Genomic DNA, 18,960 nt, shown 5'->3' with positions numbered 1-18,960 from the left:
CTGGATCCAGTAGCTGGCCTTCCCCAAAGATCTTTCAGGGCCTGTGCCTGCACCTGGCAACATGGCCCATCTACATGCCTCCACAGATCTTCCCCACAAGATTCTTAGAGCTTACAGGGTATCTCCATGCCCTGTAGGGTTCCCTCACCATCTCCCCGATATATTTTCCATTGAGGTGTGGGAAAGAAAGGCTGCAGACCTGATTCAGCATTCCAAGGGCTCTCCAGCACTCAGGGACACAGGGCAGATCGGCCCAGGGGGTGGTAAAGGCTCCTAGATCCTCTGAAGGTCCTAACTGTCATTTGGGACAAACACAGGCCCTGTTCATGGGACAGGCTCTCTGAGCCAGTCCTCAAAAGACAGCACCTCCCAGCTCCATGCCATGGAGAAACCACTTAGGCTATCGGAAAAGGGGAACTTTATCTCTTGACCGATCCCACAGAATTAATGATGGCAAGCAATGAGAAGGCCATTGCTAGCCCAGCCAAATGCAGAAAGTCAAGCAACATCAAGATGGTCCTTCCCTATGAGGGTTTTCAAGAAGACTCTGTGCCACCAGCAACACCCACAGTGGCACAGGACTTCACCAAACAGCACAATGTCTTTGTGCCAGTATCCACACTGATTTGTCCAAGCATCCAGACAACTAACCTACAAAAAACAACAGAGGGTAGCTAAAGGAAAAACCTCAACGTTATCATCTTCAAATCTGAGTGCAAAAATGAACTTTTCTTGCCCATCTTTAGCACAGAGCAGCAAGTACATTTTGGAAACAAAATCTACCCCACCCATCTGTAAAGAAGAAAAAGAAGTCACCAAAACAATCCTCCAAATACAGTATTCTCCCTCCGAGGAAGAAACGAACAGCACGTGATGCGTAATAACATCCTTTAGCGCACGTCATACAGAGAAACAACAGCTCTGGTAAGGGCACAGTAAAAGCTCCTGCCACCATCACCCTATGCCAGTGGCAAGGGCACCACCTATTGTCAAGCTACCCAATGCATTCCACCAGCAGACAAAACCTTTGATTGTACTTTCATGATCTGGGCTGAAAATGTTTGCCTCCAGAAGTATTTTTATTTTACCACACTTCCAATTTTTAGCCTTAAAGTTCAAATAATTTCCATAAGTAAGGACAGACTAAAATATTCTACTTCTCATATTTAAATAGGGAGGACTCTCAGAAACCCTCAGAGCACTGTCGAGGAGAAAACTCCCAGCTGCAAGTAGAGAGGAGCTCAGAGCCAGCCCAGCACACAGAGGAAATAAGGGCATGAACTGAAACAGAAGCTGGTCAATGAGGACGGACTGTTTTAGCAAGGGTAGGAGTCAAGTAGCATCTCCACGTTGAAGAGCTGTCCTGCCTCCAAAGAGAAGGCAAGTCTAGTAGCAGTACCTCCAGCTTAAAAACACAATTTGAAAGACTAATCCCCAAGCTGGAGCTTGAGCCACACTGCCAGAGCAGGGAGTCCAGTAAGGAGCACACATGCAAACAGACACCGATTCTATGGTCTAATAGCTATGGCTCAGAATCAGCCGTGTCAGATCTAAGCCAGCATCTGCCAAGCTTTCATGTGTTCCCAAAACCCACTTTCCCTGATCTCTTAACAGCTTATTAGTTAGGGCTTTGCTGTGCAAATGCACAAACCTGGCTTGTTTCTGCAGTCTATCCAAGCTACAAGGCAATGAAGTCATAGGAATGACTCTGCAACAGTTAACTCGGGTCAAAGCCATATGTCCTGAACCTGAGCTAATAAAATAGGCTGGACTCTAGCCAGCACTTTGCTTTCAGGTGTCTTTCCACACTTCCAGATCATGACACAGGAATATCTGCACAGACCAGGCTTGGGAAAAGCCAGGCTTACTAGCTCTGAATCCACAATGATACAGCGATTGTGCTTCCTCAGGATCCGACCTGTCACTGCCCCTTACCTAAGCGGTCTTACTTAATGAGGTCTACCCAGAACACTTCCCTCCCCCAAACTGTCATCTTTACAGTGGTCATACCTGCTCCTCCCGTTGACATACACCACTGCCCTCACTCTCCCACAAAATAAGCTAGGCCGAACAGCATCTCTTCAGCTACTTCAAGCCAAAAAAAATCTGAAACCATGACCCTCATCTTCAGTAATGTGAGCATTCAGTTCCCACTTGCAACACTTAAAATCAGGCCACAAATCTGTTCCTCTGAACACCTGCAGATGGTTGCTTCATCTCTCTACAGATGGTATCCTGAAGTCAAGGAAAGCGGCTTTCATGCAGAACTCCAAGACTACTATTGACAAAATTTGATACAAGCTGAAACATAGTCTTCCAAGGAAAGACAGAAGGCTATACTTGTGGCAAAAATCCTTTATTAAACTAGATTTTGTAAATTCCTTTTCACATTAGAAATTCTAAATGCAAATTACAAAATTGTATTTCAGTAAAAAATGAAAGTTATAGTTAACAGCAAAATTACAACTTTATACAAATAAAAAAATCATTTTTTATTTTAATTTAAAAACAGACATTGCTATCTTCCAATGTACTGGTCCTAACAGCTTTTACAACTGGTAGCTGCAACACTAGGTCTTTTCACATGCATATTCACATCCAAGTCATTAATCCTCTGCACAGTTTATTTAGCTGAAATAGCATGAACAGTTGGGCTTTGGTTGGGTTTTGTGTTGGTTTTGTTTCATTTTTTTTAAGAGAACATGATACTTGGGAATTGTGGTAAGTCAATGAACTCTTCATTGTTACAGTGTTCCTATGTTCATACTCTATCATCTCCTCAGCTCTGCAAAGAGGGCACTATTATTCTGGAAATGTGAATTGCATTTGAAGACATAAGCATCAGTAACATAAAGTCTATGTATAATTTCTCATATTACATTTATGATGATCCTTCTTTGCCATTATCAACAATTATTCTCTTGTCTACCCACCATATTTTGTGGCAAGATTAAGTAACAAACTGCTTACATTTCACCTCCTCAAGTAAAACCTTCTAGAATACATGTTCTACTAAGCACGTAAAGATCTTTGACACTGTACATATTCACAACAGTGATGTTCCAGATGTTCTAGTTCTAGTGATGTTCTAGGTTATGACTAGAGCATCTGGACATTGTTTAAATGGGGATTCCCAAGTCACAATGGTTTCCAACAGCCACAAAAAAATGCCAGTTAAACTTTGCCTGAGGTGTCCTACAATAGGCCTATAAAAACATTAAGTTTCAATAAAATTGTACCACATACTGTGAAATGCAAAAGCCAAAGTCATTGAAGTATTATGAAGGTATCTTGAAATATTTATTTTTTTTAAATCACTTTTGCCCTACTACTTTCATAATCAACTGAAATATATTTTTAAACACTGACATTACTCCGGAGAACAACTTTCTTCATTGCACCTCTGGGCCTTTTTTTTTTCTTTACTGTAAGATTACTCATCTATGCTAGCATGAACATTAAATGTTGTATTAAAAGAAAGGATAAAGTTTCCTAAATTAAAAATTGGGATAAATGTTAAAATGTTTTGTAAAAAAGAAACCAAAAGTCACATATTAAAGGCTATCAGTCATCACAACCACATGCTGTTGAAGAATAGAATAAAAAGTGGTACACAAAATAGGTATTTTAAGTCGCACATTATTTCAGAGTGCTGGTGGCAATACTGCTAAGTGCTACTTTAATTAAAAGTATAAGATGATACAGAATTTACACAATACCTCAGAATTCTCACTGATGTAACTGCAAAAGACATCAGAAAATCTGGAAGTTCTAAAATGTGACCTACTTTGAAATAACATTTTGAAACAATTATATTTGATATAATTCATCCCACTATACATTATAAAAACAGTCAAAGAAATACAAGAAGTCCAGTGGTTTTTTTCTGGACTGTTTGGCAAGTAGCTGAAGGCATGGAGATCCTTACTAATAAAAGTCTACTTTCTTTCTCTCTGTGCACTGATCTTCTGCTCCATTCTGTATCCACCTCAGCACAGCTTCTAAGCACATGCTTAAGCTCCTATGGAAGAAAAAGTCTGAGCTCATCATATTTTCTCCGAGTTGGAACTGCAATGCCTCACCCCGAGTTGCTGAAGCTGATAGCGCCTCTGTCACTAACTTCAATAAAGGCAAGATGGGTTCTGCCTGTGTTAAGATTTTAACCCATCATCTTCCATCAAAGTTCAGCCTGTAATCAAACAATTTATACCAGGTAAATGATCAACCTCTAACCAGATAGGGTATTCAGAGTACCTTAGTGAACTTCAACCTGTACCCAAAGGGGCAACAGAGAGAGAGGGAGAGAGAGAGAAGTACTCCAAATTGCTCTTAAGCTATGTATTCCTCTGCTGACTTTGACAGAGTGGAGAAAACAAACTCGCCTAATAAGGGATGGAACTGAGGTATTGCCCTAGGCATTTTTTATGCATTTATCCAAATAGGACTAAGAGATAAAAAAATAGTATGGAGCGACATTGAAGCTCAGTGGGAACAGCTTATTTTCTGAAGAGTCTTAGCCCTCTTTCAGAGACTGTTCATGCATTTTTTTATTCTTTAATCTCTTTTGTCCCCTTGATCTTGCATTTTTTAGCTTGCAGTGGCGATTTTTAAAAAGGCTCAGGAAGTGGCGACTTCAAGAATACCCCTGTTCAAGAGAACACTGGTTAGAGCGTTTTCTGGGGAAGCATGAGTCAAGCACGATTGTTGTCCCCTTGCTAGGCCAGAAGAAGGTAAAAAGCTGTGTTTCTCATCTCCAGGGTAAACTTGTCAACAACTAGATTATGATGAACAGATGGGCAAGACAACAACTTTTTCTGCTCGTCTTTTGACTGAAATCTAAGCTGTCTTTGTCCATGTCAGGAATGGTATGAATATGCTGAGTGAACCAGGCCCCCTCCCAAAACAACCAGAAGTGTTGGCACTTCCCAGTTTACAAGCACATTGCTGTAGGGCTTGGGCACTCAGCAGCTCAACACACACCACTTCTGAGCATACACTGGGACCTTTGCTGGGTAACTCAGCCACCCAGGCCAACCAGCAGGGACTACGCTTTAAAGAGCTACCCCACAGAGCTGCATCTCCATTCGTTATAAACAGTAGTACTATGGAAAACTTGTTCAGGAGTAGAAGGAAGTTCCTTGGTTCAAAAGAAAGATCCTAGCTCCGCTGAGGCATTCTAGCATCTGCAACCCCGGACAGCTGATAGTCTAAACTGCCGGCTAGAGTCCAAGTGCCTAAACGACATCTCAGTCCATTTTACGCACTGTCATAGAGGATGGAGCGTGGGCTTCACCGCACAGGACATCGTGCAGTGGCAGAAACAGCTCTGCTAGTGCTGTTTGGGGAGCACAGATCTTTTGTATTTCACCCACTGGTTACCAGAGCAGCCCAGAGAGAAAGAAAAAGAGAAGGGACACAATTCAGATGAACTAAGTACCCACAAAAAATATAAAACCTGTTATGACAGTCTATTATTCCAGTATGAGTCCCTTTGATTAAATATTATTCAAGCTATTCTTCCACTTGAAATCACCATGAAAAGATTATTGTGTCTGTTGAAGCATGACAAACTCATTTTTAAGTCTACCATACATTGCATTCACTGTGTATATATTACAGTAAATATGGGTATTCAGGAAACATCATGTCTTTCAGTTTGCCAGCAACTTATACAGACACATTCTCAAGTGAAACCTATTTCTGTGCACAGCTTTTCTCAGAGTTCCTTGCTTATTACTACCCATGCACACAAATGGCAGAACATGCACACACACATGGATTCATAAACAAATTCTATGTGCATGTAGTTCCTGGATAAAATTTACTGCAAAAGAGGCTTAAAATTAAAACCCCCTCCCATTTATCCTTAACCTATTAATATTATTCCTCATACACAACTCACACCTGTTCTGAAAAAAACCAGAACAAATATTAAATGGTTTGTAGTAAAAAATTTGTATGCCTTTCAAGGGCCAAAGACATAATTGAAAGTAGTAAAGCATTCTAGAGGATACTTCTATTAAAAAAATGTTCTGATTTCTTACTGGAAACACTTGCCAAAGTACAGATGCTTATATTTAATTTTGGAGGGTTTTTGTTTGGGACTTGGGGGGGGAAGGGGTTGGTTTTGGTTTTTTATACAAGTATTTCTAGATGCTGATGCAACACCACCACCAACAGAATAACTTTTGTACTCCCAGATTTTCCAGTTAGGCTATTACTACTGCCATATTAGCATTCACTTTGATGTTAAAAATACATTTGAAATGTCTCACAGACAATAATTTTCTACAAGGAAATCACCAAATTTAACACACACAGAATGAAGACACATCACTATTAGACACCTGTAAAATGAAGCAGTACTCAATTTGCTCCATTTAAAAAGCCATAAAGGAAGAAACACTTTTAATCCAGTAGATGTTGAAAAAAGGGCATTTCCTGCAAAATTATAGTATTAGCTATGTGTAAGTAGAGATTGAACTACAGTGTTGTATTTTGCCCTTTAATAGATCACAGTTAAGTCTGCAAAATTAGCAAACACACAGCTGGTCTTAATGCACAGTCCTTTATATGCAACTTCCATCAATATCGGGAGAAGTTTAGAATGGAGTAAGGACAATAGAACTGGTCAACTCATCACAAAATAACCACTAAAAAAAGACTACATCAGATTTCTGAAGAAACCTAGAAATACTTAGCACTCAGCTGTAACTGAACTTGAAATACCAGTAGTTGCTGAGCTCCCACCTCCCCTGTGCTCTTCTGAAGGGCTTATCACAAAGTTCTGAATCACAGAATAACTTCATAGAAGGTACTATGTTTTAAAAGCAGAGAATCCATAGCAATTAAAATGTGTGAGGGTCAAAAGACATAGAGTATGCTGAGAAGACAGATATATTTAAAAATTGTACCTTTATTTCCCTTTAAAACATCATATACTGCTCAGCAGAATTCTTAATCTGCATTTCTGAGACTTCAAATCCTGTGTCTTCTTTTTGCAGGTTCAAAAAAGGATCCATTCCACACAAAAATTTTCTTGGAAACATACTGACAAAACCACTTGCTATAAATTGAGACCATTTCTAATAAAATATCGTCCTTTAAAACAGATTACAAAATACTATTGCAGTTGTTCAAAATGTTTTAAGCTGTAATCTGACACTTCAGTTTCTATATTCCTCTTCTCTTCTCAACAACCCTTCAATTCAGCATGACTTTCAGGCAGCCTGGTTTTATTTCTGTGAACCTGTGAAATGAGAAAAGAAGCAGCTTCAACATGAAAGCTATGTGCAATGCCATCACCTCCTTCAGCCCTCATCAAACATACGGAAAGTGCCAAGGTTCTCAGTCAAGTATGCATGCAAGTGAGAGTCAGGAAATCAGCATTATGTCCTCTGGATGTGACAGTGAAGGAGGATTTTACAGGGTCTGGAGAGATGAAGAGCTGGAAAACAGCAGGAACTAAAAAGAAGATTTAAGAAAAAAAAAAAACAACTGCACAATATTCCTGGTTATATTCATTCTGTTCCTCTATTCCCGCTCCCTTTTCACTCCCTCTTCTTTCAAAACAGATCTCCTCCCTTGTCTTCTGTAGCAAGTAAGGAGGAAATGGGAAAGGAAGCCTTTGCTATTTCTGAGTCTCACCTTCACAGTCACCTTCAAACAAACCTGTAAAGAAAAAGCAGCAAACACACTGATGCCAGCTCAGATTTGCTAAATTGCTGCCCCACATAAGCAGCTGAGAGCTAAAGCAGGTATTGGAGACCAATAAAAAGCAGGATTAACAACTTTTCACAGTAAAGCTAGCAACCTTGAATGGAAATATATAACTAAACTATGTTAGATAAGTTTCACTCATAGTGTTTTCATCTATCTCAGAGTAAAGGATCTAACATTTAATAGGTGCTGCATATTAAGATGGTTTTGTGTCACACAATTGCATTGGATTTATGAAACAGCAGACCTGCCTTTATCTCTTTAGTAGTTTAACAGTATTCTAAAACTAACTTCAATTTTCAGTTAGTTAAATGTGGGTTAAGAAAAAAATGTATCAGTAACAAAAATCTAAACTTACCTGAAGTTGTGGCTTGTGAGGTATCTGATAGCTGCTGGTCTGATGCGAGCAACTCCTCCCTGACTATGGCTTCCTCTTCCCGTGATAACACAGAGATATGGTTTACCACCAGTCTGCTGGTACGCTGTAACAGCAGGGATTGTAACGGTTAAAATTTTCCCTCAGCAGAGACTTGGCATTCAGTATAACCTTTCCATCCATTCTTCTGAAAACTCTCACCAGTGATTTAGAACTTTGCTTTCCCATGCTGGCTATGCATCTTTTACATAAACATAGCCATTTTTCCCCTCTTTGGAAAAAGATATTCTGAAAAAAAAATATAGTCAAGCTTTTTAAATCTAGATTGCTTCCAATACACATGTTGTGGTCATCACAAAATCCTTCTAATTTCATAGCAGCTTTACTGTTTCTATCATCTAATCTTCACTTGGAATCCTGTGATGATTAAAATTGCAAAATTAAAAGAGGTGGGTGTAATTTAGTTAAGTGACACTTCTCTCTACTGTTTCACATTTTATCTTAAATTAATGTGAATAAAGAAATAATATTTTATTATAAAGAAAGGAAGAAGAAGGAAAACATAAATCCACACAGTTTTTGACATTTAAGTCACACTTATTTCGACTAACTTCTGGTATGTTGGAGCACATGAATCAACAGATCAATACATTACATGAGCTTTATTAGGGCATCTAGCCCTGATAACAAAAGAAATTGTTCTTCTCCCACAGATCACAGCAACCTAAAGTGATGAAGAGTTTGAAAACGAGCAAAAAATATAAATTAAACTGGATTCTCACAACAAGCCAAGATTTGCCAGTTCGAGATTATCAGTTCACATGACATCTTTCCTCAACTACCCTCTCTTTCTCTCTTTTGCTTAACTTTATTTAGGTTTTATATTAGTTTACTGTTAATTCTGCCAGCACTAAGTGCCCAGTATTGATCCCTTTCCCATGTATGCACACTGAAATGAACTTTTTTTTAGATTTAGATGAATGGACTCAACAAAAAGCCCCCACCATCATTACAGGACTCCTGATTTAAGTGCAGCTCAGGAAATTTAGCTCTAAAAAGCATTAGGTTACAGCTTAAAGACGTCATTTTAGGAATAGCACAAGATGATGCAATTTAATTATCGCTGATGTATATTGAAAGGAAAGGATTATCTAAGGCCCCACTGAACACTTGTTTCTACTGTGTAGAGTAAATGTTTCAAAAAATTAGCTTTGTGCAGTAGTACCTTGCGTAAGAAATATTTCTTATAACAGCATTCCCAGTGTGCTTAAATTTATAGGGTAAACTAATAATGCAGAAAATGTATCTTTTTACAGCAAGAACACTCACGAAGTACTTGAACACTCCACTGGGAGAAAAAAACAAGCCCTCAAGCAAAACTGCACAAAATGACATTTATGGAAGCAGCAGTATTCTGATCTCAAGAGATCCTGCTGACAAATCAATATGGAAGTTTCTGAAAGATAGCTCAAATCACACACTTTCACGTAAAAGTTGAAGACAATATAATCATTGTGGTTAGAACTCCAACATAATAATTTTTCTTTAAAGATTAAAAAAGCAGCATAGTTCTGACAAAACAATGCAAAGATGACACAAATGTTTGCATTACCGCCTCTGTTAAAAATGCCAGGAAGGATAAATAAAGTCTTCAATAAAAAAAAAAAATAAATGTAAAGATAAAACAGAAGGATTTACAAAGAGGCACGGGGCGGGGGGGCAAGACAGTGAGCAAAAAGAATCATTGCCATGTCAAAGAAAAACAATTCCATAGGCGAGCTTTGAAAATAAAACACAAGCCAGTTGTTTTTACATGTTATTAAATTACATTCATTCCCTCTGATATTGCCATACATCATGAGTTCTTTGTAGAAAATGAGGAGAATAACTTTTAGGAGGCAAGAATTATTAGCTTAATCCTACCTTCACTTTTTTCCTGCAGCACTCTGGACAACTGATTCACAGCTTCATCCACATGGAGACCATGCAGATCCAACACATTCATAGGCAGCAAGGAAGTATTTACTTTCTCAAAGATTTGCACAGCAGCAGCATGGTTGGCTTCTTTCATCTTCTGCTCATGAAGACGACCCTTTATTCAGAAGCACAGCAACTATTACATGCCGAGACATAATCTAAGCTCCACACTGGTCGTTGGGTTCAAAATGACAGTACTGGCAGGGTGCTTTTAACTCACAGTTTGAAGCAGTAAAATTTATAATCGCAACAGAACTTCTGGAAGAGGCTCAGTGAGACCTACTCACAAGGGGATTTCATGAAATCTGTTCTTAAGAAACTACTCAAAGCTGGCACAAAGAAGAAATTATAACAAAAGCCTTACAAGAAAGAAAAAAAGCTAGAAAGGGCACAAAACCATAAGGTCTTTACATAAGCTAAAAAGTTACACTCCATGCTGATTTTCAGATTTATTATCCTAACAATAGAATTTTACTTTCTGCAAGTATTTTGCTAAAATTTAATGAAACAACATCAGAGAAACTGCCCAACAGCCCAGGAAAAACCTGCTGAGTGTTACAGTTGAGGTTAATTCTTCCGAACACATTCCCTAAAAATCACACAAGCCAAGGACAAACACTTACCTTTTTTTTTTTTTTACTTTTTTTTTTTTTTAATAGTTGCCTATTATCTCTCCTAATACATTTGACAGATCTTTTATGACTGACAAGGTCAGTACAGTCCCTATTGGATTAGGGGTAAGGAACAGTACAGGGTTATTCACATTACACAGTGAACAAGTACCATTTCCCATGAACCTTGCAGTGATAATATCTGAGAGACTGAAGTAACAAATTATGTCTTTGAAGATCTGTAGGCACAGTCTGAAAAGGAATGGAAGACTTAACTCCAGGTATTGGACTGACAAAGGCTCAAGAGAACAGAAGTGACAGCCTGTCTTTCTTAAAACGGATCATCTGAAGTATATTAGTGGCAGACCAGAGACACCAGCCCCATAACTCTCACTTGCAGAGGACTACCAAGATAGCTAAGGCCACCAAGCATAAAGTATTTTTCATGAATAAAGGTAGCTTAGTTTGCCTTTTTATTACCTAAAAGAAAATATGTAATAAATTTGCAGACTGTACTTATCGTTCTGACCAAGAACAAAAGTAAGGACTTGAAACTAGATTTCTATTTAAAAGCATGGAGACCTTTGTTGAGAATCTCTCCAAACTTTAAGAATATATAAACCAAGAACATAAAGAGTTCATTATAAAGACCAATAATCAGTATTTCCTACATGGATAGTAACAATCTAAACATTTAGAGTGATACATTATACCAACTGCATGAAAGCTTTTTTAAGATAAGAAAATTCAAGTGATTCGTTATTACATTTTTGTTCTGTCGTAATGCAATTCATAGTTTAGAATTAAATGCTTCTATAATGTGAATTCTTATCAAATTTTTATATGCTATTAGATCAGAAAAAAAGCTACAGTCTTTGAAGATATTTGTAACAGAATTTTTAAGAGTAGTGTGAATGGAAAGATCTCATGCGAAGGCACTGAGAAACCAATGTACAGGAGCAGTTACAAGAACAGTTGATACTTATAATCAAGAATACGATCAACAGCAATGATCAACAGTAATCATACTGGTATATACCGAGAAATGTGCTTGAATCAAGACCAGAGAGCCTGTGCTCCAAGGCCAGAGCACACAACACTGATCAGCAGCAGATCTACACTCCAAAACCAGATGGATGGCAAAAAGCATGGCATACCCCAGCTCATTTATCCCAACCCAAGACAGCCTGTAGCCATAAAGATAGTCAGAATGAGGAAGTAAAGACAGCAGGCAGCAATCTTGCCCAAGATTTATCAAGGATGAAGCAAGCAAGATTCCGAGTCAAAAGTTCACATCTTGATACCTGACTCCTAAAAAGTACAAAAGATGTGTCTAAAAACAGTTCATCACCAATTAAGAGGAATCCAAGGGTCATACGGAGGATTCAAATACTGGTGTTTGCTACAGTCCATGTCACATGAGTGAACCTGGCCAGACCACATGAACACAAATCTTGGTGCTTACAAGTATGTGGATGCGAGAATGAGATCTATGAGAAAACAAGCATGTGTGATGTGTGACTAAGCACTAAATATCATCTTTTATGAGGTCTGGCACTGAATTTGGTTACACTAGCTTCCTGTATCAGCATCACGACTAGTGAAAGGGATTTTACTTGTAAGGTGATTCTCAATATAACAATCACACATGGAACAGTAATTGAGCAAATTAATCAACTCTAGTAGGCACAATGTTTTTCTTATCACTTACGATTCAGTATTTAAGTACCTCTCCAAAATCAGGCAAAAAGCACAACATTTACGTTTACCTGATGCGCATAAAATGCTGCCACAGGCTTCATACCCATGCGATAGGCCTCCCCAGCCTTTTTCAAACATTCCTGTCTCTTTTGCTGGTGACAAAAAGCTTCTGCTCTTAAGTCATCATATTGTGGATACTCAAATTCTTGAAATTTTTCACTCAAAGGATCATCCTCTTCCTTACTTTTTTTTGCCTGTAGGAATTTGCAATGTTGAAGCTAAGTATGCATTGTAGGGTGTTTTCATTAACATAACTTTGGACATGTTAGTAACTACTATTTTCAAAAAATAAAAATACCTTCTTCTCCCGGTTCTTTGCAGCACTATAGGAAGAAACAATTTCATTTTGCTGAACATTGTCTTGAGCTATAACTGTTTTTACAGGATCTGCCTCCAGAACACAGTTCAGAAACTGTTCAGTTTGTTCTAAAGAGTAGCTGTAAAGGATAAGTAAAATCTGTGACTTTACAAATACATTAATAGCTGCTACATTTATTAAAATGCGTATTACAAACCTTGATATTGTTATAGAAATAGATGACAATGGAAATAAAGCATTGGAATAGAGGTTTCCACCTTATTACAGAAAGGCTTGCGGACTCACTGTACTGCATTACTGGCATCAACATACATGCAGTCTTGGTTGACTGAAATGTACTTGAGGAGCACTTGAATATTAAAAGGACAACAAAATACTGAAGTAAATTGCACCCTACCTTAATCAAACAGACATTAGTTTAGAAGTAAACACTGCTTTTGGGGCTGGATAAGTTACTTCATCTTAAATTTCTCTGGTCAGGGTTAGGTAGTACAAACTAGTTTAAAAGTAGCTCCATTTTCTGAAACCATTATGCAGGAAAATCCTTGTATTTCCAGTCAAGCTTTGTTATTAAATTTAATGAAATAAGAATAGGACATGAGTTGCCATCAGATTTCTAAGAAGCCCTCCTTCTTCTTTATTCTTCTTGCTGTTCATTAAGCAGACAAGAGGAAGACTGATCAAAAGGAAAGATAGATTTTTGGAAAGGCAACAGTATGAAGATAATTTAGAATGTAAAAAACAAGAGATGGTGAAATGTTTGAGCTATAGAGAAGGATGAAGGACGTATTTTAAACATCCCATAAGGAAAGGTTTTGATAACAACCTGGACAAGCAGAAAGACTGGCAAGTAGGCATGCAAACCCGTATGGAGAGACAGACATTCAATTGGCCAAGCATGAAAAAGCAGCTTCTCTTGGAAAAAAAAAGCTCAGTTCTCAGGAACTTGGATTTAAGAAGGTAGCCACATACCCCAGAAATACAATGCAGAAGAGAGAAAGAGAATGTCAGCAGGAAGATATAAAGAGATGGCTCACTCCTTCAGAGCTGCTGTATTAACCAGGAAAGTACTCACAGCTACCATCAGGTGATGGTAGTTTTCCTCTTGGGCAGATGCCATTTTCTGTGAACCCAGTATTACCACCCCCACTAATTTCTCCCACTTAATTTAAACCTCAGCTCTAGAGCAAATATGCAGTTCCACTGACAGTCAGTCAGAGGTCAATAGCCAGAGACATTCTCCCAATGGGATAAACTATCTACTCCCCCAAAAAAGAAACAAGGCTACACATAGAGGTTTTATGTCCTTTTTGCTTTTAAGACCACCTAATTTTACCTTTAGAGCTATAAAAAACGTGCTAGTTTGGAAAAAGCCATTCTTTAGCGGTATCTTAACTCTAAATATTTAAGACAGTAACTGTGCACTATAGACTGTTACTGAGTACCATTTTTTCAAAGAACTTAAAAGATTTCTTACTTGTTGTCCTTGAAGACATCCATTAAGAAATTTTGATTCATAGTTGGAAACATCTCAAAAAGTTGCTTCTCCTTTAGTTTAGCGGCACAGTCTTTTCTAACCATAGAAGGAACACGATTCTACCCAGAAGACAAAGGAAAAATATTACAAGTTCTTGATTAGAACATAATATACTAACAGCAGAGCCAATCCAACTTCACTTAGTTAAGATTTCAAAAAATATCCATTCAGTAGGTATGCACCCACAGCAATGACAACATGCCAATATCAGCCTGCCACACTGATCTGATGAGAATAAAGTAGGGACAGGTGAGTTGTATTATACAACACTGCAGTACTCTGTAATCATTTGAAGTGACTCATCTGGAGTTCCCTCATAACTTGGACAAAGCAACAGGAGGATTTCTTTAGGAGGAATTTAAGTTTTGTAATGCATTCCCTGCTAGTCTATCTAGTCCAACGCTAAGCCTGTGCAAAGTCCACCTCTCTACTCTATATTTATAGAGGGCCTGGGGTTGAAATAACATTTTATTATTAAACAGTGTAAACAAATTTGTTTTGGTGTATAAATATTCATATTTGTGAAGTCATGCTGAGAAGAAAACATAATTATAGCCCAGAATAAATTGGACTGATCATTCCAATGCTCAGGGGAGGTGGGGGCAGGGGAGAAGTGGTCAAAACAAAGCCAAGCTCCATGAATCCAAACTGAAAATAAAGCTGCGGACATCACAGTTGTTATTATCAGTAAGCCACATACATGCAGTTCAAAGAAAGAATCCACAAGGCATTCTTTCAAAATACAGGCTAATCCATCCAACTTTCCATACCAGAAGAAACAAAGCTCCTCTTTTTTAGGACAGCTACTTATCAGACACAATTACAAATAAAAATGCCTGTTCTGAACAACTGCTAGGCAGTAGAGGGCAGCATTATGCACACACCGACGAGACACAGTATGGGAACTGTGTGGAAGATACAGAATTAATAAAAATATATTTTAAAATAACTATTTTCTGACAGGTTACAGAAACCTCTTTGAGATTAACCTCAAGTACTTCTTTTAATGTCTCATCTGTCAGGAATGTTGTGGGTTCTCCTTACAAAAAAATACTAAAATCAATTCAATCTACTTCTAAACAAACAAGGCATGGAGCTAATTAAGAACTTTTTTTGATGTTGCTTTCCCAATAAAAAGTGTGGGAAATCACACTTTGATCTTTGGTTTTAGGTGAGCAATCAAAAAGCAATTCAACCAAACACAAACGCTAACCTGTATAGTGAAATGCACCATGATCTGTTTGTGAACAATCAAAATATTACATTTTAAAATGAGATTTATATTTTTAAATCAGAAACACCTACCACAAGCAAACTCCTGTATCACAGTAATCAACAATACTAATTGGCATGCATTTGTCTCACAAATTCAGGCTGTAATCAGCAGCACAAAGATGAGTCAACAGCTAAGACACATTCTGTTTCATTAACAGTAATGAATTGAAACTGCATTAAAAAATGGTGCTATCCATACCAGATCCTGTTTCTCCTGCATAGCTATTTCTTCTGAAATTATTTGTCTTAGAGAAACTTTCTGAATCTGAGCATTCCAGTGATCCATAAAAGGAAAAACGTCTGATGTTGCTGGTTTTCTAGTCTGTATGTCATTAGATGAGCCTGAAACCCAGCTCATTTTCTTCTTCTGGATTTTACTGTCTGCATTGCGAGATAACAGCATTTCTGAGTCATCTGTATCTATCTGCTGAATCACAGTAGGACCTTCAAAAGCAATAAAAACGAGGTGACAAAACAATTATTAGCTTATTTATACAAGCAAAGACAAAATAATTAAGATAAGTTTTTCAAACTAGATGGTTTGGGTTTTTTTGAAACAATATTATTAATGCTAAACCAGAAAACAACACACTGTTTTCACCTTCCTCACTTCTATTTTCCGAAGACTGTCTGACTATCTTTGTCTATTTTATAAAACAAGAGTAAGACCATCAGACTCCCTCATCCAATTCTCAAGTGCCAAGACGTATCTTACAGCTCTAAACTACCTTGCATGTAAGTTAAGTGGGGAGGTTTTTTTGTGTTTATAAGAGAATTATTGACTTATTTACATGTTTACCTGCCTTTCCTCTACAACTTAAGGACAGATGCTTAACAATCTGGTTTTACACTTCTACAAGTTAATGCTAACAGCACTGTTTGGTCATTCGCGTGGAGAGTTTGCACCCACACAGCAATCCAAGTCTTCACCCAGGTCCCATGCAAGAGAAGTGGGGTTCTGCTGTAGAGGGACATTTCTTCTGGAAGCTGAATGAAAACTAGATTGCCAGAGATGTTAACGCTTTTTGAACAAGGACATATATCCTCCTGCTACAATCAATTTCTCTGACAAGGACAACAACGTGTGAATGTTGCATTCCTGACCTCCTTCCCTCACCTGCAGAAATCGTACTCTGCTAGTAATTCTCTGGCCACACCTTTACTTGCCACAGAGATTACATAAATCCTGCCAAACAGCTGTCTGATCCAACCAGAGCTTCTCTTTAAGTTCTCTGAAGTACACAAAATGATAGGCTTTTTACTTGCATCTACCTGGGACTAGTGATTCTGCTTATAATTAACCTCCTTCCCCCCACACACTTCCATAAGAAAATGGTAAATGGAACCAAGGGCAATAAATAAAAGCTTAGCTTAATAAATGAATCCATCATTTTTCAATAGAGAGAATATTTGCAACCTTACTGACGTTTCAAACAATAAAATATTTTTATAATAAGAATTAAATATTTTTACAGTTAAGAGAAATACGTAACATACCTTCTGCAGACAACTTACGTGATTCATCTCTCTTCTGACGCTTCTAAATAAAAATAGTAAAACCATGAATGTTACAAGTAAGCTATAAATTTTGCAGTGAAACTTCACAAGTGCTAGCTTCTGAGTAAACCAGCTCCAAAATAATGTCTCACAGTATTTCTCAGATTGGATATTTTTAAATAAATATATTTAAGAAAAATAATTACAAAGTGAAGTTTAGAAGACAGAACTATCTCTCCAAAAACAAATCAAACTAGAGGAACATGGTCCACTGCTATGATTTCATAACCTTAATTAAATAAACCAAACAAAAATTTTGCTAAAAAGCATTCCAAGTTTCATAAGGCTATGAAGGAACAGAGGTTAGAGAACTCTTCTCAATTAATATACATGGAAATGTTTTGTATACATTATTATTCATAAAAGAACTCTTCTTACATGTCTAAAAGCCAGTAATGATTTTTGGCCAGTGGAATTTTTGATCAATCTTGTAATGAAATTATGCATTATGATCCTTCTTTTTTAAGAAACTTGGTTTTATGATGAAGCACTCATGCAGTTTCTTCATCCCTTAAAATGTCTTTCAACAGTTCTGATGATTATGACATGTTGATATACTCCACATATTTTACAAACTACTCTTGTATTTTATCATTGTTCTTGCAAAGATACTTACATCTTACACATTTAGACCAAGACATAAGGAGACAAATGATCTGACAAAGCATAAGAATGCCATATCTCATATCCTAAGCAAGAAATCTACTAACCAGAATAGATTCTTTCCATTTTTCATGAATCACTTTTGCCAAATTCAGATCAATATGAACCACACAATCCTCAACGGTTAGTGATCCTTATGGAAGAAAGAAAATATATTCATTAAAGCACTCTATAAAAATGTATCTAAGCAATTAAAGTACAGTAGCCTAGACATTGATTTGAATTCTAAAGATTTTGCACAAACTGTCATGAATGAAAAAAACTTCAGCAACTGCCAAGTTAAAAAAAAAAAAAAAAAGAAAGGAAAAAAAGCATTCCACACAGAATTAATTATCTGGTGTTCAAAAACTCAGAAAGGGTAGGAAAAGGGTAGGAAAAATTAATTGTATCTTGTTGAAATATGATTACCTGAACAACTACATTTTTCCTCCTTTTTTCCATTTTTCTAGCAGAACCTTCTTTTACAAAGCCACTGTTAATTTACAACCACAGTTTCATTCCTGAAACTGCGATTCTCCCTATTTTATTGCAATCCACATGCAACTGCTTTTATGTAATACAACATACTTGCCACTGCCCAACAGCAGTCACACCCCTCCTTTCAAACACACTGTCCTGGTTTCAGCTGGGACAGAGTTTTCTTTCTAGTAGCTGGTACAGTGCTATGTTTTGGATTCAGTATGAGGAGAATGTTGATAACACACTGATGTTTTCAGTTGTTGCTCAGTAGTGTTTAGACTAAGTCAAAGATTTTTCAGCTTCTCATGCCCAGCCAGCGAGAAGGCTGGAGGGGCACAAGAAGTTGGGAAGGGACACAGCCAGAGCAGTTGACCCAAACTGGCCAAAGGGGTATTCCATACCGTGTGACGTCACATCTAGTATATAAACTGCGGGGAGCTGGCCTGGGGGGATCTCTGTTCAGGAACTAACTGGGCATCGGTCGGCAAGTGGTGAGCAGCTGCATTGTGCATCACTTGTTTTTGTATATTCCAATCCTTTTAGTATTATTATTATTATTATTGTCATTTTATTATTATCATTATTAGTTTCTTCCTTTCTGTTCTATTAAACTGTTCTTATCTCAACCCATGAGTTTTACATTTTTCCTTACGATTCTCTCCTCCACCCCACTGGGTGGGGGTGGGGGGAGTGAGTGAGCAGCTGC

The 18,960-nt window shown here is 37.7% G+C and overlaps 1 protein-coding gene across 3 annotated transcripts in view; it reads right to left on the bottom strand.

Annotated features, from left to right (window-relative positions):
• Nucleotides 1-2,346: 2,346 nt before the first annotated feature.
• The window catches only part of N4BP2 (NEDD4 binding protein 2), a 44,106-nt gene continuing 27,492 nt past the window's right edge, over nucleotides 2,347-18,960 (bottom strand). For 2 of the 3 annotated variants that reach the window (XM_075024701.1, XM_075024707.1), the window contains 9 exons: nucleotides 17,843-17,928; nucleotides 17,073-17,115; nucleotides 15,775-16,019; nucleotides 14,241-14,359; nucleotides 12,743-12,881; nucleotides 12,453-12,662; nucleotides 10,019-10,187; nucleotides 8,078-8,201; nucleotides 2,347-7,249 (listed from right to left, as the gene is read on the bottom strand). In XM_075024701.1, the coding sequence (XP_074880802.1) occupies nucleotides 7,204-7,249; nucleotides 8,078-8,201; nucleotides 10,019-10,187; nucleotides 12,453-12,662; nucleotides 12,743-12,881; nucleotides 14,241-14,359; nucleotides 15,775-16,019; nucleotides 17,073-17,115; nucleotides 17,843-17,928 (1,181 nt within the window). In that variant the 3' untranslated portion in view covers nucleotides 2,347-7,203. The remainder of the gene's footprint in view (nucleotides 7,250-8,077; nucleotides 8,202-10,018; nucleotides 10,188-12,452; nucleotides 12,663-12,742; nucleotides 12,882-14,240; nucleotides 14,360-15,774; nucleotides 16,020-17,072; nucleotides 17,116-17,842; nucleotides 17,929-18,960) is intronic. The other variant, XM_075024716.1, reaches the window with a different exon arrangement.

The sequence above is a fragment of the Buteo buteo genome, chromosome 1 (genome assembly GCF_964188355.1).
Source record: "Buteo buteo chromosome 1, bButBut1.hap1.1, whole genome shotgun sequence".
Taxonomy (NCBI): Eukaryota; Metazoa; Chordata; class Aves; order Accipitriformes; family Accipitridae; genus Buteo; species Buteo buteo.
This window is presented reverse-complemented; position numbering and strand designations above follow the sequence as displayed.